Here is a 25,014-nt window from a genome sequence, read left to right as displayed (position 1 = left end):
CCATGGCTTCTATATAGATATAGTGTCTTTTTTACCTAAATTCACATTAGATATTGGGATGATTTTAGAGTTTTATCAGAAAATATGCCAACCAGAGGGTCCTATTCTTGTTAGTTGGAACCACGTCGGAAAAATACTTCCAGCTTGAAATGCCCGCTATAATCCAGAAAAGCATTTAAGTGTCTATAGCTTCATCGTTCTATTAATCAAAGCTAAGGCGCTGATAAATAATAGTCATTCATAACAATATTTTCTCTTGTATTTATATGTAGTTTTCATATATAAATTTTTTAGGATTAAAAAATAACCATTACATCATCTGCATCAGTATGATACTAATGTTCTTATTTGCATATGCAGGTTAAAAACAGAGTAATATTTCAACTTTAGTTTGATGCCATATTGGGATTTTAAACATGTTTAATTCTATGTTTTTCTCTTTGGTAGTTATTTGTATTAAAGCATGGTTAGATTTTTATAGGATCTAATGTACCATTGCTTTAAAAATTTATTTAGTAAGCTATGATTTTAAATTCACGATAAGTTTAATTGGAAAAATTTGGAATTTACTACAAATATATATATATATTTTTTGATATTAGGCACAGTCTGATGAGAAGGCACTAATTGCCAAGTTGCACCAACTTATTGTCTCTCTTCAAATTAATGAGGCTACATCTCTGGGTAAGTTGGAGTCAGTTACATCTAAACTGCAGAAGATGGAGGCTTATAATTTGCGCTTAGAGCAAAAACTTGATGAAAAAGAGCAGACTCTCTATTATGCTCGCTCGGAAGGGAGAAACAGAGCAAAACATCTACGCCAAACAATTCAATCTCTACGACGACAGTTTAGTGGAGCATTACCCTTGGCACAGCAGGAAAAGTTCTCTAAAACAATGATTCAGCTACAAAATGACAAACTTAAGATAATGCAAGAAATGAAAAATTCTCAAAATGAACACAGAACTATGGAGAACAAAACACTGGAGATGGAATTAAAGTTAAAAGGCCTAGAAGAGTTAATAAGCACTTTAAAGGATTCCAGGGGGGCCCAAAAGGTAAAACATGGATTTTAAATCCAGTATTTCCAAATAATTTTAAGCTCTTAATATGTGCCTCTATGAAAAATGATTAGTGTGTGACCAAAATTATAATTTATTAATTTTGATTTTATAAATTAGGAATTTTGACTCTTGAATATGTGTTGTTAAAAAAAAGGATGATTCTAAACAGAGATCTCAATATAAGTGCTTATTTGTATAAGATGAAAGAGCTTTAAACTCTAGAAACCTTCCTATATTAATTGCTAATTGTAATTATTTTTAGCCATCATAGTGCTAATTATTAGAAATCTACTCTTTATAATTATTAGCTGTTTAAAATTGTTTTAAATAGTAAATTCACATTTATTTTTTAATATAATTCATTTTTTATCCCGTCTTGATAATTAAATGAAAAACAGTTATCTAGCAACTGAATCTTATTCTGTAGGCTAGAAGTAGCTAGGATTTCCATTTTTTGAAAGTAAAACTAGCATTACTTTGCCTTGCTCAGTTAATTTAAGTAAGTGCTTAATAACTGTGTGAAATGAATAGAAAATGTGAAAGTGAATGTTAAGAGTGATATCCATTCCAACATAATTTGAAGAAGTTTCATGTTAAGATCTGACATATTCTTAGAAAAGAGCCTATGGAAGTTCCAAATAAGCTTTGCCATGTGGCTTGACTAAAGATGTTTTATATCTTATTTTATTATAGGATATTGTTCATTAATTTCAGTTAAAATAATTGGGATCAATGGAGAAATAATTTATATAGCATTTATATTTGTACATATAATTTATAAATCTTTAGGTAATTAATTGGCATATGAAAATAGAAGAACTTCGTCTTCAAGAGCTTAAACTAAATCGAGAATTAGTCAAGGATAAAGAAGAAATAAAATATTTGAATAACATAATTTCTGAATATGAGCATACAATCAGTAGTCTAGAGGAAGAAATTGTGCAACAGAACAAGGTTTCGTTTTATATTTATTTATTTATTTATGTTAAGATTTAAATCATATGAACAGTGCTTGAGTGATGACTACATTATTCTAATTGAATATAGCTCCCATTATTGTGTTATAAAATATTCTGTTTATTTTCTAAACTACTTCAGATATGCATATTTATTTATTTAGTTGTTGTAATAGTAGTTTTACTTATAAGGAACAACACATAAGCCATCTTATTCCATATGTTGGTTTTTAATTTTGGCATTAGTTATTTGACTGTTCACAGTTACAGTTTCTACTGGCTTTCACTGGTGGAAAAGGAAAAGACAGCTTGCTGTAGAAAAAGCGTATGTACTTTAGAGGCAGAGGGAGTTCATCAAGCACATGCTTGCATTAGAGGTTTTTGTTTTTCCTCTCCCTGCATTATTCTTACCCAGATACCTGTATTGTTTGCTCAAATGTCATACTTTATCAGTGCAGCCTTAACCAACCACCCCATAAAAAAAAAAAATTTTTTTTTTTTTTCCAACTGTAAATCCTACCGTCAAGATTCCCTCAATAGAGATTACCTGGCTTCATTTTTTTTTTTTTCCATCTGTCACTGCATTTCTTAGGATGTCCATTTTTCTCCAGCTTGTCACCCTCTGACATATTACATATTTACTTGCTTGTTTATTGTCTGTCTCCCCTCACTAGACTGTAAGCCTCATGGCTGTAGAAACGTGCTTTTGTTCACTGCTGTGTTCTCAGTGCCTAGAATAATGCTTGGCAAATAGTATCTGTCATTAAATATGTGTTGAATGAATAGGTGGCTGGGTGGATGGATGAATGGATGGATAGGTGGGTTGAAATTCTAACTCCACATCTATCTCTGTGATCTTAGGCAAGTTACTTCACCTCTGAGTTTGTTTCTTTTTCCATAAAATGAGACTATTAATAGCAACCTCAAAGGATTATTGTGAGGATAAAAAATATATGCAGAGTGACTGTTATACGCCTGGTGAGTGTTTGCATGTGCATATCTAATAAAGACTATCTTTTTTCAGTTTCATGAAGAAAGACAAATGGCCTGGGATCAAAGAGAAGTAGAGCTGGAACGTCAACTAGACATCTTTGACCGTCAACAAAATGAAATACTAAATGCAGCACAAAAGGCATGAATGCTTCTGTAGCCTCTGTATCATGGCCTAAAATGTTAATTCATAGGAATACTTCTAAAGTCAGATGTAATTTTAGCTGATGTTATCTTTCTGTGTTTAAAATATAAGTGGAGATTTTGTGTTTTGTTATAGTTGTAAAAATTAACATTCTTCTCAGTGTTGCAACTGCTTTTTTTAAAAAAAAATTCTAATTCTTAACAGTTTGAAGAGGCCATGGGATCAATGCCAGACCCTTGTTTGCCCCTTCCAAATCAGCTTGAGATTGCTCTGAGAAAAATTAAGGAGGATGTTCGAATAATCGTAGAAACACGGGCAACATGCAAATCATTAGAAGAGGTAACCACATAAATTTGTATTTTAACTAGGGTATTACTGGGTATGTTTGTGTAATTTTCTAAGTTATACATGGTTATGAGGGCAGTACATAGAACGATGAATAGTATCTGTTTCTAATTCCACTCTGCTTTTCCTCTCTTCCGTAATGCTTGTAATAGCCAATAAGGAATAGTAGATATGGCTGTTTTGAATTCACTAGCCATTCAATCACTACTAGTCATTTTGGGTGTACCGATCTGCTGAAAGTAATTGAAGAAACTAAGGTTTTCTTCAGTAATTATAACTAGGTTTATCATTCATGTGAATTGGCAGTGAGTTACTTGATTTTAAAGTATCTGCCTTAATCCTACTGAAGAGTAAACAGCCTTTCTCTGTTTTGTTTTAATAAACTGCAGATTTTATCATGGGGATTCATTGACTCTGGCCACTGAAGTACCAATTTCTGTACTCACCTGACCTTTTCAGATTAGTTTTATAGTGGTCTGATAGTCAGTGGACCTAAATAAAAGGAATGATTTATTAAATTCCCTTTCTAAATACAACATCATGCATTTCTGGTTCTGAATCTGCAAGATCTAAATAAGTGCCTTAATTAAACTTCATGTTTATCATAAGGACATTTCTACGATGTGATATTCTTATAACTAAATAAAATATGCATACAAATAACTCTTAAGTGGTATTACATAGAAGTACAATAAACTTAACCTTATTTAATATCAGATGTGTATTGTAAGTATGATGTGAAAAGTGAAGTGAAACTCCTATTTTTCTTTGAACTAATCTTACTAAAATTCAGATGAAGCATTTTTAAAAGAAAAAATATACTTTAATAATATTAATTGTGATTTGATCATTGCAGAAGCTAAAAGAAAAAGAATCTGCTTTACGGTTAGCAGAGCAAAATATTCTTTCAAGGGATAAAGTAATCAATGAATTGAGGCTTCGTTTGCCTGCCACAGCAGAACGAGAAAAGCTTATTGCTGAGCTAGGCAGAAAAGAGATGGAACCACAGTCTCACCACACACTGAAAATTGCTCATCAAACCATTGCAAACATGCAAGCAAGGTTAAATCAAAAGGAGGAAGTGTTAAAGAAATATCAGCATCTCCTAGAAAAAGCCAGAGAGGTATTTGGTTATATTATGTTATGCTATTTTATTTATTATCATGTTTTTAGTCAACCGTCAAAATTATTTCACCCTGAAATGGTAGTTTATTTCTTGCTTTCAAATGATTCTATTTAGGAATTGTTCCTTTTATATGATTGGGTTACAGATCTGTCAGTAAGACTGACAGTTTACGTATGTGTGTCATTCTCTTAGGGACTAAATCAGAAATAGCTTCTAGGGTAAGAAGCTATGTCTTTTTTTAAAAAATGACAATTAAGTTTGTAAGTAAGGATTGAGGCAGAGTGAAATCTGTCACACTGGTTACCAGTGGAAATCAGATTTCCTGGAATTTTGGGGAGGAGTGGAATTTAACACTGTAAAATTTTTCTAAAATTAAAACAGGTTAAAAGGTGATGAATACATATTCTTTTAGAGTTAAGAATAAATTATAATCTAAGGCTAGGCTTGACAACTCGAACATGTGCTGAGGAAAGTGAATACTAATCTAAATATAGATGATTGATTGATAGGTAGGTAGGTAGGTAGATAATGGTATTATACTTTCCCTATCTCATAGGGAGCCCAGGTGGCACAGTGGTTTAAGAGCTCAGGTTGATAACCAAAAGGTAGGCAGTTTGAATCCACCAGCCACTCCTTGGAAACCCTATGGGGCAGTTCTACTCTATCCGATAGGGTTGCTATGAGTTGGAATTGACTCGACGGTTTTTGGTTTTTAGTTTATCTCATAGGAATTTTAAAAGATTACAGATAATAAGATATTTAAGATATTAGGAATGTGAATTCATTTGAATCACAGTTTAAGGTATAACTTTGATTTGTTGTAAAACAGGAGCAAAGAGAAATTGTTAAGAAACATGAGGAAGACCTTCATATTCTTCATCATAAATTAGAACTACAGGCTGATAGCTCACTCAATAAATTCAAACAAACAGCTTGGGTAAGGGTCTAAGAACTTTCTATTTTTTAGTGATTTTTGAGACCATATAATTTAAAATTTAGCTCTTATTTACAATAGAAATACCCCTACCTTTTGTTGCCACAGTAGTCCTCTGAAAACACAGCTCTGATTATTCTTCTCCCTAGACCCAAAGTAGCTCAACATTGTCTGCAAAATCTATGTTCAGACTCCATAGTAATGCCCTCAAAGCTTTCCATGGTCTGACCTCAGTCTGTCTTTTTAAATTCTGCACATTGTAAGTTTCACCTATAACTGGTTTCCATCTTTTCAATTCAGCTTATATTTCACCTCTTTTGATCGTTTTGATCTGTAGGTGTCATGTGACCTTTTATCTCTTAACTGTGCAAATTAACATCCTGCAGCCTTAACCCATTAATTCAGTCAACATTCATTGACCCTGCACTACATGTAGTCACTTTACTAGATACTGGGAATACAAAGAATGAAGCCTTCATTGCCAAATGTTCTGTCTTTAAACTTTCATTGCATATTAAATTTTAGATTAGATGTTACATTTTGATCATTTGAGAAACTAAATTAAAAAATACAATAAATATGGTATTGAGCTCTACATGTCCTTCCTTGGCTATTCATATTTCATAGGATTTAATGAAACAATCTCCTACTCCAGTTCCCACCAATAAGCATTTTATTCGTCTGGCTGAGATGGAACAGACAGTAGCAGAACAGGATGACTCTCTGTCTTCACTTTTGAGCAAACTGAAGAAAGTATCACAAGATCTAGAGAAACAAAAAGAAATCACTGCATTAAAAATCAAAGAATTTGAAAATATCAAATTAAAGTAAGTGTTAGAAATGTATTGTTATAAAAATAGAGAAATGGTGATGATATAATACAGATAAATGTAAGCGTTTGCTATGTCGGGCACTGTTCTAAGCATTTTTTATATATTAATTTATTCTATCCTCATGACAACTTATCACATAGATTATTATTCATTTTTAGATAGGAAACTGGGCCACAAAAAGCCTCAGTAACTTGTCCAGGAGGAGGTAGGAGAACCATATTTGAATCTAGTCGGTCTAACTGAAGAGCAGACCGGTTTTTGTCCTGCATCTGGTTCTTAACCCCCTGAGTTTCAATTTTCTCATACATAAGGTGGAAATAATAATAGTCCCCCTGGCTCTTTCAGGGTGGATATGTGAAGACTAAATACTAAATGATACTGCTTATGTATATAATTAGAAAATTTGTAAAGTACCATTTAAATATAAAACTTTTGTTTATTGAAATAACTCATATGCCTGTAACAGTGCCTGGCATGTAATAAATAATAAATTTTTATTAACGAAAACTTAGCTATATTTTTTATTAACCATACTGACTGTTGAGTATTAAACAGCATTATTTATATTAGAGATTCTAAATGTCGCTCAACCAAAGTATCAGAACATAAATCTTAAATCCAAACTAGGTTTGTAATTACCATTTTTGTACTTGTTATAGAACTATCTCTGGGCCTCAGTTGTTTTTTTTTTTTTTCCTGAAAAATGAGAAAGTTGAGCTACTTAACCCATAATATCTATGCCAACTCTGAAGCCCTTATTATTTCTTTGATTCTTTTCTCACTCCAAGATGCTTCTGACAAAATACTATTTTTACTTTATTAAGGATATGCAGGATATGCTACTTTTGAGAAGTTTGTCTCTAAAATAAACACTGGTTTAGCAGTAGCATGTTATAGTTTCAGTCTTTTTTCCTCCACTCTATTAGAATTTTTCATAAGATTTTATTTTTGATACAGTAGGTTTCTTGTCACATTTTAGAATTTAAAATCACTTGTGCTGTTGCATCTAATTCTTAGGTATAGAAAGTAATCATCCTTTAAAACTACCTTATAAATGTTATTTTTTTAACCACATGAAATACTTGAAGTAGTTGTTTTATACCTTACAGTGTTATTTAACCCTTAAAATTATACTTTTATTCTCTGTATTCACATTGTTGTACCTATTTTAATATATCTTAGGAAACTATATATCAGTTTGATTTCTTCAGTAAAACCTGATTGTTTTCACAATTGGATGATTATTTAAAGTTAGATTTCAGTTTTTCACTGTAAGTAACAAGTCCCAGAAAGTGTAACATTTGTTCATGACAAAACAATCTTCTCTTAATTAGTCAAAGTTTAATATTTGAATCTCCATATTGATGATCTTACTGATGCACTGTGTGTGTGCGCAGTTCAGTTTTTCAGACTTAATAATGCTTAACGAGCAATAGGGATTAATTGAATAACTAAGAAGTGATAGTATCCCTGTCTATTGACATTATAAATTAATAATGCACATGATTTCTGTGAAAGTTTATAGCCTGCCTTCACAACATGTCAATATAGAATAATGGTTCTTGGCTATGGGTAATTTGCCCTCCAGAGGACATTCGGTAGTTTGGAAACATTTTTGATTGTCACTGGGGGGCGCTACTGGTGTTTTAGTGGATAGAGGCTAGGGATGCTGCTATACATCCTATAATGCATTGGATGGCCTCTAATAACAAAGCGTTACTCCGTCAAAAATGTCAATAGTGCTATTGTTGAGAAACCTTGATGTAGAGGAAGAAGTCATATCTTAATTGGAATAATAATGCTTAAAGTACTGTTTTGTTCATTCTCTATATTATGTGACTAGAGCCACAAAGTAACACAATGTGATCATTATCAAAAATAGGAGACGAAAAAACGTCTATTTTATGCTAAGCTTAAGAGAAGTTAAGTGGAATAAAGAATTGTTTTTTTTTTAATTTTGATGTCTACAACAAGACTTTAGATTGTAAGGATTCTTAGGACTGATCATTTGTTCTTTGTATAATTTGTATCAATCAAAAGAGTATTAATTGCCACTCTACTAAATACATATGCTTGCTTATATTAGACTCCAAGAAAACCATGCAGATGAACTAAAAAAAGTGAAAGCAGAAGTGGAAGATTTAAGGTGTCTTCTGGCCCAGTCACAAAAGGAATCACAGAGTTTAAAATCTGAAGTTCAGGCTCAAAAAGAAGCAAATTCTAGAGCTCCCACAACTACGATGAGAAATCTAGTAGAACGACTAAAGAATCAATTAGCCTTGAAAGAGAAGCAACAGAAAGTAAGTAACAACAGAAAATTATCAACCTGTAGGAAAAATGTGTGGTAAATTGCTTTTATAGGGAACCCTGGTGGTGTAATGGTTAAACGCTTGGCTGCTAATCAAAAAGTTTGTAGTTCGAACCCACCAGTGGCTCTGAGGGAGAAAAGACGTGATGATCTGATCCCATAAAGATTATAGCCTAGGAAATCCTAGGGAGCAGTTCTACCCTGTACTATGGAATGGCTATGAATTGGAATCAACTTGATGACACACAACAACAGATTGCTTTTAGATAAATTTGTACAAGATGATAATATAAATCTATCTGTTGTGATAAAAAGCATGAGCCTTAGCTAATGCTGTTAAACAGGGTCTTTCCAGATAATACTTTTAAGTAGATTTATTGATTGTTTTTTATAAATTCATATGCCCAATTGTCATTTTTATATTGTTTGCCGTTCATTTGATTTGTGGGTTATCTGTAGGAAATGCAGGGGAATCTTAATCACATTATTTTCTCTGCTTTTCTACTGGGATTTTAAACTATAGTTACTGGTGGTATACTATTTCGAATAATTTGGAGGATTAAGAAGGAGTTGTACTAATAGTTCAGTGCTAAAATTTTTGCCTTCAGTATGGGAGACCTGGGTCCAATTCCTGGCCACTGCACCTCATGTGCAGCCCCCACCTGTCTGTCGGTGGCGGCTTCCATGTTGATGTGATGCTGAGCAGGTTTCAGCAGAGCTCCCAAATTAAGACTAGAGAGAAAGGCCTGGTGATCTACTTCTGAAAATCAGCCAGTGAAAATCCTGTGGCTCACAATGGTCCAGTCTACAACTGATCATGGGGATGACACAGGACTAGGAAGCATTTCGTCCTGCTTTGAGCGGGGTCGTCATGAGTCTGGGGCCCACTCTACTGCAGCTAACAACAACAGTAGTGAGGAAGAGAATAAAGAAGTGAGTCACAGACATGATCTTGTGGGAAGAAGTTGGCCAGTAGATGATCTGATTTGTTAGATTTCTTCATTTATACCAGATTTTATGTGCTCAGATTGTTATAAAAGGTGCTACTGTTTTTTATGCCAGCTTAAAAAATTATTGGTGAATTTTACACCTTTTCCAATCATATAATTTTCCTTGTTTACTTCTATTGATTTCAAATGGAAGGATTTAGATAAATAACTAAACTTGAATATTTGAAGACAAACCATGCCAAGTTTTTCTAATAGAAATTGTTTGATTTAATGCTGAATTTTCAAAGTCATTATTGTCAAGATTTTGAATTCTCATAGCCAGTTTAGAAGGAATTTGAAAAAGTTAGTTTGCAAATTAGGTTTAATTAAACACATGGTATTTTAGGAAAATAGTATAAAGTAATAAAGCTTGTTTGTTTTTATATGTGTATTTTTCAGAAAATATCAATTTTTCTAAAAGAATTTATACGTTGAAATTTTTAGGCACTTAGTAGAGCACTTTTGGAACTTCGGGCAGAGATGACAGCAGCAGCTGAAGAACGTATTATTTCTGCAACTTCTCAGAAAGAGGCAAATCTCAACGTTCAACAAATTGTTGATCGACATACTAGGGAGCTAAAGGTGAACATCAACACACATATCACCGTAACATGAAATTCCTGACAATTCCCCTTGGAAGACAATTCATTTTGATGCGTAGTAATTTTGATAGTGGAATTTAGTCTAATGAATTATTTGATGGATAAATATATACAAATACATACACATTTTTGAATAATCAGTACACATCATTGTATTATTAAGTAGTGATGAGGAAAGGATAGTCCATTATGAGCTACTTTTCCAAGTAAAATTACGTTGAAGAAACATTCTATTTACGATTTTGACTTTTATGTTATAAATAAGATAGGTGTGTAGATTTTTTGTTTTATTTCTTTTGTGTTGTGGGAATTTTCTGTCTAGCATTTGCTAGTTCATAATATAAATTATTTTTTCCCCTAAAATACGTTATGAAAATCCTATGGTCCTTAAAACATTTAATCCATATTGCTACCAGGCACTGAAGACTTTGTAAAAGTTATTTATTTATTGACAACATATTTTTTTTACCTCATCATTAAGTTTGGTGATTTAAGCTTTTTTTCCAAAACATATATATTTCATCATGATTTTCAAATTTCTTTGCACAAAGTTTTAGATAGCATTTTCTAAGTAAAATGAAAAAAATCTAATTTTTATGTGTTTTGTTTGTAATTTCAATTCAGTCTCTTGGTTTATGTGTGCATGTTCTTCGCCACCATTAAACTATAAATGCTTGGAGAGTAGGAATTGGATTTTACTCAGAATTTTTAAGCCTCCTGTGAGTCGAAAGAACTCCATGGCTGTGGGTTTTTAGTTTGATTGTACCTGTAAAAGGAGCCCGGTAGTGTAATGGTTAAGGGCTTGTCCGCTAACCGAAAGGCTGCCAGTTCAACCACCCAGTGGCTCAGTCGGAGAAAGACCTACCGATCTGCTCCCCTAAAGAATCGAATCTAGAAAGCCGTATGGGACAGTTCTACTCTGTCACGTGGGGTTGCTCTGAGTCAAAATTGACTCGACAGCACCTAGCAACAACACTATTGTATCTATAATGGTTATAGGCATAGTTGACAATAAAATATCCATTAAATAAAAAAAATATAAACAAGAATAGACCTTTGTTTATGCCTTGTATTTACCTTTTTCTTAGCCTGAAGTGGCTTCTCTGAATTCTTCAAATCCTTTTCTTCACAGCCTTTTCTGACTTTTCTAAAACAGCTTCTTTTCCTTCGAAGTACATTACCAAAAAAACCAAACCCATTGCCGCGAAGTCCATTCCAACACATGGCGACCCAATGCACTGCAGAACGAGTCATTGCCTGGTCCTGCACCATCCTCACAGTCGTTGTTATGCCTAAGCCCATTGTGGTAGCCATTGTGTCAGTCCATGTCATTGAGGGTCTCCTTCTGTTTTCTCTGACCCTCTATTTTCAACCATGGTGTCCTTCTCCAGGGACTGATCCCTCCTGACAATATGTCCAAAGTGCGTGAGACAAAGTCTCACCATCCTTGCTTCTAAGGAGCATTCAGGTTGTACTTCTTCCAAGACAGATTTGTTCGTTCTTTTGGGAGTCCATGGTATTTTTAATATTATTCTACAACACCACAATTCAAAGGTGTCAATAATTCTTCATTCATCCTTACTTATTGTTCAGCTTTCACATGCATAGGAGGCAATTGAAAACCCCATGGCTTAGGTCAGACCCACCTTAGCTTTCAAGGTAGTATCTTTGCTTTTCAACACTTTAAAGAGGTCTTTTGCAGCAGATTTGCCCGGTGCCATGTGTCTTTTGATTTCTTGACTTCAGCTTCTGTGGGTGTTGATTGTGGATCCAAGTAAAATGAAATCCTTGACTTCAATCTTTTCCCTGTTTATCATAATGTTACGTACTGGTCCAGTTGTGAGGATTTCCGTTTTCTTTATGTTCAGGTGTAATCCATGCTGAAGGCTGTGGTCTTTGATCTTCACCAGTAAGTGCTTCAAGTCCCGTTCACTTTCAGCAAGCAAGGTTGTGTCATCTGCATAACACAGGTTGTTAATGAGTCTTCCTCCAATCCTGATGCCCCATTCTTCTTCATACAGTCCAGGTTCTCAGATTGTTTGCTCAGCATACAGACTGAATAGGTGTGGTGAAAGCATAAAACCCTGATGCACACCTTTCCTGACTTTAAACCACACAGTACCCTCTGGTTCTGTTTGAACAACTATGTCTTGACCTATGTACAAGTTCCTCACGAGCACAATTAAGTGTTCTTAATTAAGAATTCCCATTCTTCGTAACGTTATCCGTAATTTGTTATGATCCACACAGTCAAATGCCTTTGCATAGTCAATTTGACATGAATAGTTTATTTAATAAAACTTGCATGAAATGCCAGCTGGTATTTCTGTCACTTCACTATGTAGAGCAGCTAGAAACTCCTTTCCAGTGGCTTCTATAAAGTTGTTATATGCCATTGAGTCAGTTCCGACTCAGCAACACTGTATAACAGAACAAAATGCTACCTAGTCCTGTGCCACCTCACGATTGTTGCTATGTTTGAGCCCATTTTTGCAGCCACTGTGTCAATCCTTCTCATTGAGGATCTTCCTCTTTTTTGCTGACCCTCTACTTTACCAAGCATGATGTCCTTCTCCAGGAACTGGTCCCTCCTGATAATTTGTTCAAAGTAAGTGAGGTGAAATCTCACCATCCTCACTTGTAAAGAGCATTCTGGCTGTACAACTTCCAAGACAAATTTGTTCGTTTTTCTGTCAGTCCATGGTATATTCAGTAATTTTTGCCCAAACCATAATTCAAAGGCATCACTTCTTCTTTGGTCTTCTTTATTCATTGTCCAACTTTCTCATGGATATGAGGCAATTAAAAATACCAAGGTTTGAGTTAGATGCATCTTAGTCCTCAAGGTGACATCTTTGTTTTTCAACACTTTCAAGAGGTCTTTTGCAGCAGATTTGTTCAATGCAATACATTATTTGATTTCTTGATTGCTGCCTCCATGGTCGTTCATTGTGGATCCAAATAAAAGGAAAACCCTGACAACTTCAATATTTTCTCCTTTTATCTTCATGTTGCTTATTGCCCAGTTGTGAGGATTTTTGTTTTCTTTATGTTGTAAAGCCATATGGAGATGTAAGCCATATGGAGATGTAAGTCTTTGATCTTCATCTATAAGTGCTTCAAGTCCTCTTCACTTACCTCAAGCAGCGTTGTGTCATCTGCATATCACAGGTTGTTCATGAGCCCTCCAATCCCAAAGCTATGTACTTCCTCCTGTAGTCCAGCTTCTCGGATTATTTGCTCAGCTTACACGTTGAATAAGTATGGTGAAAGGATGCAACCCTGACGCACACCTTTCCTGATTTTAAACAATGCAGTATCCCCATGTTCTCTTGTAAAGACTGCCTCTTGGTCCATGTACAAGTTTCGAGTGAGCACAATTAAGTGTTCTAGAAATCCCATTCTTCGAGATGTTATCCATAATTTGTTATGATCCACACAGTTGAATGCCTTTGCATACTCAGTAAAATACAGGTGAACATTTTCCTGGTGTTCTCTGCTTTCAGCCAAGATCCATCTGACATCAGCAGTGATATCACTCATGCCATGTCCTCTTCTGAATCTGGCTTGAATTTCTGTACTGCTGCAACCACTTTTGATGGTCTTTAGCAAAAGTTTACGTGTGTGCAGTATTAGTAGTTGTTGTTGCAAAAATGGGCTCAAGAGCATATTCCTGAGTCTCTTCTGACATTCACTTTGGCTTTTTCTTTCTTTCCTATCTTTTTAATGACCTTTTGCTTTTTTCATGTGTGATGTCATCCCACAGCTCATCTGGTCTTCGTTCCTTAGTGTTCAATGTGTCAAATCTGTTCCGGAGATGGCCTCTAAATTCAGATGGGTTGTACTCAAAGGTGTACTTTGGCTCTCATGGACTTATTTTAATTTTCTTCAGCTTCAACTTGAACTTGCATGTGAACAACTGATGGTCTATTCTGTGCTTGGCCCCTGTTGGTAAAAATCTTCAATTACCTCATCTTTGGTGTTAGTGTTTGGTGCATAAATTTGAGTAATATAATATTAATTGGTCTTCCTTATAGGTGTATGGATATTATCGTATCACTTAACTTCAGGGTAGATCTTGAAATATTCTTTTTTATGGGGAATGTGACTCTGTTCCTTTTCATTTTGTCATTCCCAGCATAGTAGACAATATGATTGTTCTATTCAGAATGGTCAATACCAGTTCATTTCAGCTCACTAGTACCTAGGATATTGATCTTTAATCATTCCATTTCATTTTTGATGGCTTCTAGTTTTCCTAGATTCATTCTTTGTGCATTCCATGCTCAAGTTTTTTAATGGATGTTTTCAGCTGTTCTCGTTTTGAGTTTTGCCATATCAGCAAATTAAGGTCCCGAAAGCTTGACTTCATCCACGTCATTAAGGTCAACTTTGAGGAGGCAGCTCTTCCCCAGTTTTATTTTGGATGTCTTCCTACCTGAGGGGCCCATCTTCTAGCACTGTAGACAGTGTTTTGCTGTTATCCATAATTTTTCAGTGGTCGATTTTTTTTAGAAGTAGATCGCCAAGCCCTTCTTTCTAATTTGCCTTAGTTTGGATTCTCTGCTGACACCTGTTCACCATGGGTGACCCTGCTGGTATTTGAAATACCAGAGGTATAGCTTCCAGCATCGTAGCAACATGCAAGCTACCACAGTAAGATAAACTGACAGACAAGTGGTGGTATATGTATGTATACTATACTATCTGGTATTATTCTTTTAGGTTTTGTCTTTACTAAATAGATTAAACTACTTGAAGTCAGAGATTATATTTTATACTGTTTTAAGACATTATACTTCAGTGCTTAAAACATTGCATCATGCATGGATACGTACTTATTCCTTTAATTAATTAATTCATCCTTAATAAAACATTTGTTTACTTGATAAAATTTTGTTTCTGGGTTTCATTGAGGGTAGCGTTTGTATTTTTTTTTTCTCAAGGTAGCCTTGGTTCAGTGGATGTGAACATGGAAAAATATATGTAGCTTGGGTTTTTTTTTTTAATTGTGTACTTTAAAAAGTTTGGATTAAAATTTGCTTTTTAACAAATATTAATAATATATACTTTCTGGTTTTTATTGCTTTTATCATTGATACTTGATGAAGATTCATAAATACTAACCTTTTCTCTCTTGCTTAGTCACAAATTGAAGATTTAAGTGAAAATCTTTTAAAATTGAAAGAAGCTCTTAAAACAAGTAAGAACAGAGAAAACTCACTAGCTGATAATTTGAATGACTTAAACAATGAACTGCAAAAAAAACAAAAAGCCTATAATAAAATACTTCGAGAGAAAGATGGAATCGATCAAGAGAATGACGAGCTGAAAAGGCAAATTAAAAGACTAACCAGTGGATTACAGGTAATTTTATATTGATAATGCCTTTGATATACAATTTATAGGTTATACTTTATTCCTTTTTTTAATCTGTAATGTTTGCTGAAACTGGCTCTTACATCACTTTGATTAGTTTCACTGACTTCATCTGTGAACTCTGTTGTATTTTTATATCATTAAAATGCTGAAACTGGTACCATTTTATCCTTATATATTAATACTATCATTTAGAAAGTGTGGTTAACAGTAGCCTCGGAAAGCTTCTGCAATTGGAATGTTAATTGTATTTTCGTTTGATTTTTTTTTTTTTTTTAATTTCTAAAATGTAAAGATACATCTATTTTTTCAGGGCAAACATCTGCTGGATAATAAACAGAGTTTAATTGAAGAACTCCAAAAGAAAATTAAAAAGCTAGAAAGCCAACTTGAGAGAAAGGTGGATGAGGTAGAGGTAAAACCCATGAAAGAAAAGGTACGTGAAGCATTATACTGATTAATATGTTTAAAACGGTGATGTTGTTGTTGTTAGGTGACATCAAGTCGGTTCCAACTCATAATGATCTTATGTACGACAGAACAAAACACTGCCCAGTCCTGTGCCATCCTCACAGTCGTTGCTATGGTTGAGCCCATCATTGCAGCCACTGTGTCATTCCATCTTGTTTAGGGTCTCCTCTCATTCACTGACCCTCTACTTTACCAAGCACAGTGTCCTTCTCTAGGAAGTAGTCCCTCCTGATAATATGTCCAAAGTATGTAAGACAGAGTCTTGCCATCCTCCCTTCTCTGGAGCCTTCTGGCTGGCTGATGCATAGATAATATATTGTATTAATTTGAGGATCTGTAAATGGTACTGGGTAATGTAGGGGAGTCTAAGACATGTTTCTATCCTTTAGGAGTGTATACTCGAGGAGAAATTTGTAACTCTCTTAATTGAAAATTACTGCATCATGTCCATTCATCTTCCTGATTTTATAATAACTCCAGAATCCCTTCACACCTATGTATCTATCACTTCTCATTCAGTGTAATTTTTTTTACCTAAGTTGGTGATTCTGGCCTTCGGGAAAGAAAGCTGAACATGTTAAGCCCTTTACTTCGACCCAAATGTGTCACTTTATCCTTCAGCAGACTAGAATGTTATTTCAGGGTAAACAAAGTTAATTGAAATATATTCAATATTTGCAGTAATAATCAATAACCAACTTTTCTCAATAGATTGATTTTATAATGTGGGAGACATTGCTTAACATTTTTTTACTGGTTACCTAGTAAACTTTTGTAATAAAAATTAGTGATAGAAATAATCAACCCAAAGAAAACCTAAAAATTTTAGGCTAAAATGCATGTCATTGAATTTGCTGTGAATGATAAACTGAACACTTCTATGTTGTTGCTAATATTGAAAATACCAAAAATGACCTGAGAAAAATGGCTTTTTATGTCAATATTTGACCCCAAAGAAAATCACAGTGGAAGAGCTATGGTTAGGAAAAACTTTTATTGTAAAATTTACCCAGAAAATATTCAATGTCTATAAAATAATTTCATTAATTAGAGAACGAAGTGTTTTTAATGGCATCGAACAGAAAATAGGTAATAGAATTAAGAAGTCTTAATATACTCCAAAAAAATACTCTCCCTATGAAAATTCGTAAGTGTCAGTATACATTTGATTAAAATGTATTTTTATGCATGAAACTATAACATACTTGCTATCAGAAGCTCTGCTGGTGAAAACCACAAGATCAAAATGTACGTATCCCTCCTTCACTGCCTCCCTGCTTGGGAATAGTGCTGATCATTGCACACCAGTTTCTAACCTGCTTGCTATCAGAATAGCCTTGTGATCTTTGCCTGGACTCCTAACCTCTGTGCATCAGCTTATTCTTCCTTAAAATAGAAATAATAATGTTATTATTAAAAATAACTAGAAAAAGAACAAAAACACAGTGACCAACACCATATATTGAAATTCATATCTCAATATGGATCCCTATGTTGGACTGTAATGAAAATATTCTGTTAGATTCACAGTGACAGGCGTTTCTAATTTATGAATGTTTTCATAAGAGTACATTCATATTGGATGTTTGGAAATTTCAACACCTTTTTGCTCTATTAGCGGTGTTTGTAACCTAATTATAATAATATAACAAAACGCACCCCTATGCCTTGCATTCCTATTCTCCTTATGCTGCTTTTCTCCATAGAATTTATTGCCATCTGACATACAACATATTTACTTAACTCTGTGTTCATCTTTTGTTTCTCCTCTCTAGGCTGTAAGCTCTGATGGCAGGGAATTTGCCTGTTTTGCTCTTTATTGTATCTCTAGCACCTAGAACAGTCCCTGACATGAATAGATGCTCAGTATGTCTTGAATAAATGGATATTTTAAAATGCAATTATATTATTATGAAATGTATACATAGGAGGCTGTCAACACAAGAAAATATGAAAAGAGAACTTCTCTCTCCATCCTGTTCTCTCCCTTGTTACCTCTGATCCCCAGTTAGAACAGACCCTTGGTGACATTTGCCTTTGTTGTTTTTCTGTTTATCTTTAAATCCTGCCAGCCTTGTTTCCCCTCACTTTTACTTCAGAAGGTATTTTCAGGTAGGATAGAATTGCCCAGTTCCAACAAAGTGCTCCATGCTTCAGAATTATTAACTTATATACCTTTTGCCCTCAAGTAATATTTACATTTCTGGCAGTACAAATAAAGCCTTGTATATATTTCAGAAAAAAAAAAAAGATGCTAATAGCTATCAAACATTTACTGAAGTTTTTAAGTTTTTTTTTTTTTTTAAAAGGTACTGGTTAGCCAAACTAAATAAATGAGGTAAAAAATTGGGCAGTGTTGGAATTGATAATTTTGGTAAGGCAACATAAGTTTGTTGGAAATTTGACTTTAAACCATGGCTATCAACCCTGTCAATCCTACATCCCCTTTTATGATAAATACAGTGTTTCATAATGCCCCCTTTACTATTCTGAGTGAAATTCATTGTTAATATAAACAACCTGTATACATGCTTTCCAAAATGTCAATATAAATGTCTTAAATGAAATCTAAAGGAAAATAACTTACAACAAAATAATATATTATTTATGTTTCAGTAAGTAAGTGTCCTGGCATGGCTGCAGTGGAAAACGTGATGAAAATAGTCTTGTACACCTTTACTTAGCATTAATTGCAGACTGATACAAATGCATTAGTAGGCAGCTCATAAGTCACAATGGCATCGCCATTTGTAATTTGATTTCTAAAGTGATAAGCAGTTGTTGATGCAGTTTTCAGCAAGAGGGAGTCTACAGTCTTCCCTGGATTTGTATATGGCCATTGTATTCCTAGAAAATTCACGATGTGTATTAAAAGAATTTTAAAATTGCAAGATGTTCATATTTAGAATGGAGGTAAGTTCTTAGCTTAGATAATTTCAACTAGTATATAAATGTCCAGTTGTTGTTGTTAGGTACCGTTGAGTCAGTTTCAACCCATAGTGACCCTGTGTACACAAACAGAACACTGCCTGGTCCTGCTGTCATCCTCACAGTCATTTTTATGCTTGAGCCCATTGTTGCAGCCACTGTCAATCCATCTCATCAAAGGTCTTCCTCTTTTTTGATGATCTTTTACTTTACCAAGCATAATGTCCTTCTTCAGGGACTGATCCCTCCTGATAACATGTCCAAATGAGACATAGTCTCGCCGTCCTTGCTTCTAAGCATTCTGGTTATACTTCTTCCAAAACAGATTTGTTCATTCTTTTGGCAGTCCATGGTGTATTCAACACTCTTCGCCAACACCATAATTCAAAGGCGTCAATTCTCCCTCAGCCTTCCTTATTCATTGTCCAGCTTTCGCATGATATGAGGCAATTAAAGACACCATGGCTTGGGTCAGGCACACCTTAGTCTTCAAGGTGACATCTTTGCTTTTTAACACCTTAAAGAGTATTTTGCAGCAGATTTGCCCAACATCCAGTAGAATGTTTGAAAGTTGTTTAGAACATAGGACTGTTTTGCCTTATATAGGCTTTCCTTGGCCACTTTATCTCAATTATAACAAACCATTACATCTACCCTGAAGCTCCCTAATTCCCTTCCTAGCTTTTTTTTTTTTTTCCTGGTAGCACTTATTCCCAGTTAGTATACTACCCATTGCCCTTGAGTCAATTCATGTTCATAGTGACACTACAGGGCTGAGTAGTACTGCCCCATAGGGTTTTCAAGGCTGTAAGTCTTTACTGGAACAGACTGTCACATCTTCAGGAGAGCCACTGTTGGATTTGAACTGCTGACTTTTCGGCTAGCAGCCGAGCACTTAACACTGCACCACCAGGGCTCTTTTTAATATACTACAGAATACTAGTTTCCCTCACTACCTGAAAGTAGAAAATTCCTATGAAACCTTCTGTAATGAAATAAAATGAAGAAGCAATTACCATTGATTTATATGGGAAAATTTTTTGAGCATTCTCAGGCTCAAAAAATAACCTATCCAATCATACCAAATAACATATAAAACCTAAAATAACACTGACATATAGTAAAAGCAGGAATGCTGAGTATAGTTTCCAGGGAAGTAGCTTAGTGATGCCATTCTCACTGCTCAGGGTGCGTGGTGCCTATTTAAGGACTCTCTGCAAAGCAAAGGCTGAACCGTATTTCTGCTTTTTGCCTTTTTCCTAAAACTGAAAATCCTCTTGGAATTTCTTTTGATTAGCAAAAACAAGTACTAATGTAGGTCTTTTGTAAAAGTGAAGTGTAATAAAGCGAACTTTCGAAAAGCAGGAGGTACCTGTAGGTATTTTTTATTTTTCTTGTTTATTGTTTGTGTTTTGTGCCCTTCCCCTCAATTACCTGACAAACCAACATAAACTAGACTATAAAATTCATGAAGACAGTAGTATTTTTGTCTAGCTTCTCTTCCTAGTGCTAGATTAGTACCAGGCATGATTAGCACTAAATAAATATCTGTTGAATGAATGAAGTAATTAATATTCATTGAAGACTTGAAAAGGGGCTCTGATGCTAGAGATTGTCATGGGGTGACAAAATTGTGTTGGTCGTTTGTAAATATAGATTCTTTGAAGCTTAACTTTAGTTTTGACTGTCTATTAGAATATTTAAAGACTCCTTAAGGGTGTTGGCACTAGTTTAAACCATCCCCTAGGATTTTATCTACCAAGTTATAGAATAAAGCGTACTTAGAATGAAGGGCATTTTTGCTAATAGCTGGCGTACCTAAAAATTCTCGAGGTTTACATAGCAAAATGAACCTACTTATGTATTTTCTAGGAAGCATTCATTTACCTTGTTCAATGTAAACTATAATTGATAAACAAATTTCAAAATGTAATTAAAAAATAATATTGTTAATTTTTTTTTTCCTTTGTTATTGCTACAGAGTGCTAGAGAGGAATTAATTAGGTGGGAAGAAGGTAAAAAATGGCAAAGCAAAGTAGAGGGAATTCGAAACAAATTAAAAGAGAAAGAGGGAGAAGTCTATACTCTAACAAAGCAGCTAAATACTTTAAAGGATCTTTTTGCCAAGTGAGTTTAAACTTAATTGTAAAATTAATTATGTGTAGTCTTCTTGTATTTACCCTGAAGTTGTATAGTTGTCATACTTCATAATATGAGAATGTTTCTAATTTTAACTTCTCCTTATTGCCTGTGATTCACTTTATGTTCTTATATTTGTATGTTTTAAATATATTTGAACAATTGTAATTGGAGCTTCCTGTGGTTTTGAAATAAGTTAGCTCATAGAGGATACAGAATGATCTAATTGTCATACATTGGTCTGGTAATGAGTAAGCCACAGATTAATAATTGAACAAGCCAAACAGTGAATTGTCTGTTTTTCATGATTACATATTAAATCCTACAGAGCTGATAAAGAGAAACTTACTTTGCAGAGGAAACTAAAAACAACTGGCATGACTGTTGATCAAGTTATGGGAGTACGAGCTTTGGAGTCAGAAAAAGAGTTGGAAGAATTAAAAAAGAGAAATCTTGACTTAGAAAGTGACATAACTTATATGAGGTAAGCTTTTACATGGAATGTGCTATGCACTTATAAGAAAAAAAAAATTTCTTATAATGAAGAATAATTGGTTGACTGTAACAATTAGCTCATATTAGTATTTTTAAAATGAGTTTAATGTGCTTTGCTTATTAGTGTCTCTTTAAAATATGGTTCCCTGAGTTGAGTGTTGTGTTCTAGATCTCTAGATCTGACTTGATCAGGGTATAGTATACTATCAGGATAATTTTCCACCCTTAGGCTAGTAAATATGATTTTATTAACACAGTATGCTTTTTTTTTTTTTTTGGCCACCTCGTTTTGAACTTGCAGCAATTAAAATTTCTAGATCTCTCAGCTATTCAGCTAGATTTTCCCAGCCGTTCTTTCTGTATTTGAGTCTTTGATGATGTACTCAGAGTTTCATTTCTTTTTTTGTAAACCCTTTTTATTGGAGTATATTATTATTCAGAAAAGCATACATATGCTGAGTACAACATGATTATTTAGCACCTAGTGGACATGTCTGTGACCACTTTAAGTGAACAAATAAAATATTCCAAGCACCCTGGAATTTCTCCACATTCCCGATTCTCTCTGTCCCTTCTCCGAAGTTAATCACTGTCCAACCTTCTTACACCATAGGTTAATTTCGCCAGTTTTTTTTTAACTTTATGAAATTGTAAAGGTAACAGTCCTTCCCAGATAAATTTACGTATTCCATGCAATCACAATCGTAATGCAAGCAGGTGTTTGGTAGTAGACATTGACAAACTGATTCTAAAATTTATATGAAAATACTAAGTACTGAAAACAGCCATGAAAATCTTAAAGAACGAAGTTGGAAGACTTTCCCTCCTTTGATAGCAACGCTTAAAGCTACAATAATCAAGACGGTGTGGTATTGGCACCAGGATAGACAAATAGACCAGGGAAACAGAACAGAGCCTAGAAAACAGACCCATTCTAATATGGATATTTAATTTACACAATGGTAGGTAGCATTATGCAGCAGTAGGGAAAGAATGATCTTTTCCCTAATTTGTGCTAGACCAATTGAATTTCCATATTGGGGGGACTAGACGTGAAATTAAACACCTACTTCATGCTAATAAAACAACAATTCAGGTTAACTCCAGATTTAAATGTGAAAATAGAAAACACTAAAGATTTCTTAAATAGGATATAAAAAGCATTATCCAGAAAAACACTGATAAATTGTACTGTATCAAAAGAAAGAACATCTAGCCACAAAAATATTAAGAGTAAAAAGACAACCACAGAGCAGTAGAAGATATTTACAATTAATATACACAGAGGGCTCGTATTGAGATTGTGTAAAAAATTCTATCAACAAGAAAAGACAACCCAACAGAAAGAAACAAAAGAAAGACAACCCAACAGAAAGAAACAAAAGAAAAACAATAGAGCCAAGCAAATGAAAAGGTATTTTGTGAAATAAAATACTCAAATGGTCAAGAAATATAGAAAAAGTGGCTTGATATCATTAATTATTAGTGAAATACAAAGTAAAACCACAATGAGATAATTCCATGTAGTGTTATGTTGTTATTATAAGTATTGAATTGAACCAGGCTTGAATTCCTGGAATAAATTCCATTGGATTATGATGTATTATACTTTTTATATTATTGTTGGACTTGGTTTACGATTAGTTTGTTTAGAGTATTTGCATCTGTGTTCATGAGAATGGTTGACCTGTAATTTTCCTTACTGTGACGGTCTCATCAGGAATGGGTATTACAGTTTAGCTAAGGTCATATTATCCTTTGAAATTTAAATATGCTTTAGGTACTGTATGCCATACTTCCTGGGAAGCTGAATACCTTCATGGAAATTGAGGGCTCTGTCAGGATTGAATCTGGATCTGAATTCTTTTCTAATAAAATCTCGCTCTTACCCCTGAGGACCCGTTTCTCCGTTTTACAGATAACCTGCTGTAGAGCTCAGGTTGTCCTGAAAAGCGCTTTAGCTGCTGCACCACCATGAATTTCTTACTTTTCTTGTCAGCTCTAAGTTTATCCCGTATTTCTTAGTCTCTCTTCTCTCTTTTATTTCCCTTCTCTGTTTTCCAATCCAGACTCCGTGTCATTTCTTTTGTTGTTGTTAATTTTATTTTTGAAATTATCAAATGGTAGAGTTGAATTTTCTCATTTGGTGTACAGACCTGTGGACTTTGCACAGAGATAGTTTTCCATCACTGTAATTCTGTCCTTTTGAGAAGGTCATATCTAGAATCGTATAGTACACCTCATGACACTCATATCAAACCTTTTGTTACTTCTCCCCGTGTACAAAGCCCTGTTCATTTTGTCTTTCTTTTCCCCTGTATTGTTTACCCTGGATAATTTCTATTGATCTGTCTTGTCTTGCCTTGCTTTTTCTTGTCCCTTGCCTCTGTCACTGTACTCTTCTCTTGAGCCCATCTCCAATCTGCTATTGAGCCTATCTAGTATATTTGTTATATTCTTCAGTTCTAAAATTTCTATTTGTTTCTTTTTTATATCTTTTATTTCTTTGCTGAGACTTTATATTTTTCCATTGTTTCAGTGGTGTTTGGGTTTAATTTTTGGAGTATTTGTATAATAGTCATTTAAAAGTTTTTGTCAGATAATTTCAACATCTGTATTATCTCAGCATTCGATTCTGTTGATTGTCTTTTCCCATGTGAACTGGGATATTCCTCGTTCTTTGTTTGCCACATAATTTTGTATTGTGTTGTTGAACTTGACTATTATGAGACCCTGTGTCTTGTTAAAATCCTGTATTAAATATACATTTTTTTGTTTTAGCAGACATTTGATCCAGTTATGTTCAGATTGCAAGTTCCAACCTATTTTTTTGGTTTTTTGTTTTGAGCTGTGGTTCCTATATCAGTTCCATTTTCAAAGGCTTTACAGTGCTATTTAGGTCTGTCCTGCCTTTGCATCTCCTAGTTGCCAGTCTGGTACCTGGTGGTCTTCAGTCTGTTGGTTCACTTCTCAGAGTCTTTGGTGTTCTGATTAGGGTCCTAGCCATGTGTGTGCAGCTCAAGAGTGAGCACAGGAGTTTATAAACAACTCTATACAGCCCCTTTCTTGACTTGCTCCTCTGAGATCTTTTAAGATTTTTGAACGTCTTCAGAAGGACATAGATACTATGAAATATATAATGCTTTAAAACTAGTGAATATTTTAATTCAGCTAGCTGTGTGGTTCCATGCACATAGATGTATGTTCTTTTAAAATGTTCATGTATTTCTGTAAATCAGGATACACTTTTTAAATTCATAGTTTAAAGGAGCCCTGCAGTGAATCCTCTGTAGAGGATGACTTTATAATA

At 34.2% G+C, this 25,014-nt stretch overlaps 1 protein-coding gene across 11 annotated transcripts in view; it reads left to right on the top strand.

Moving 5' to 3' along the window:
- CEP290 (centrosomal protein 290) overlaps positions 1 to 25,014 on the top strand; it is a 100,704-nt gene that overhangs the window by 49,632 nt on the left and 26,058 nt on the right. For 9 of the 11 annotated variants that reach the window (XM_049884009.1, XM_049884013.1, XM_049884006.1 and 6 more), the window contains 13 exons: positions 603 to 1,058; positions 1,854 to 2,018; positions 3,045 to 3,152; positions 3,360 to 3,494; positions 4,357 to 4,623; positions 5,456 to 5,563; positions 6,188 to 6,387; positions 8,480 to 8,693; positions 10,135 to 10,272; positions 15,438 to 15,659; positions 15,985 to 16,107; positions 21,052 to 21,197; positions 21,538 to 21,693. In XM_049884009.1, the coding sequence (XP_049739966.1) occupies positions 603 to 1,058; positions 1,854 to 2,018; positions 3,045 to 3,152; positions 3,360 to 3,494; positions 4,357 to 4,623; positions 5,456 to 5,563; positions 6,188 to 6,387; positions 8,480 to 8,693; positions 10,135 to 10,272; positions 15,438 to 15,659; positions 15,985 to 16,107; positions 21,052 to 21,197; positions 21,538 to 21,693 (2,438 nt within the window). Of the gene's footprint in view, positions 1 to 602; positions 1,059 to 1,853; positions 2,019 to 3,044; positions 3,153 to 3,359; positions 3,495 to 4,356; positions 4,624 to 5,455; positions 5,564 to 6,187; positions 6,388 to 8,479; positions 8,694 to 10,134; positions 10,273 to 15,437; positions 15,660 to 15,984; positions 16,108 to 21,051; positions 21,198 to 21,537; positions 21,694 to 25,014 lie in introns of those variants that run through there. The other 2 variants (XM_049884014.1, XM_049884008.1) reach the window with 2 other exon arrangements.

Source organism: Elephas maximus, chromosome 4 (assembly GCF_024166365.1).
Source record: "Elephas maximus indicus isolate mEleMax1 chromosome 4, mEleMax1 primary haplotype, whole genome shotgun sequence".
NCBI lineage: Eukaryota > Metazoa > Chordata > Mammalia > Proboscidea > Elephantidae > Elephas > Elephas maximus.
This window is presented reverse-complemented; position numbering and strand designations above follow the sequence as displayed.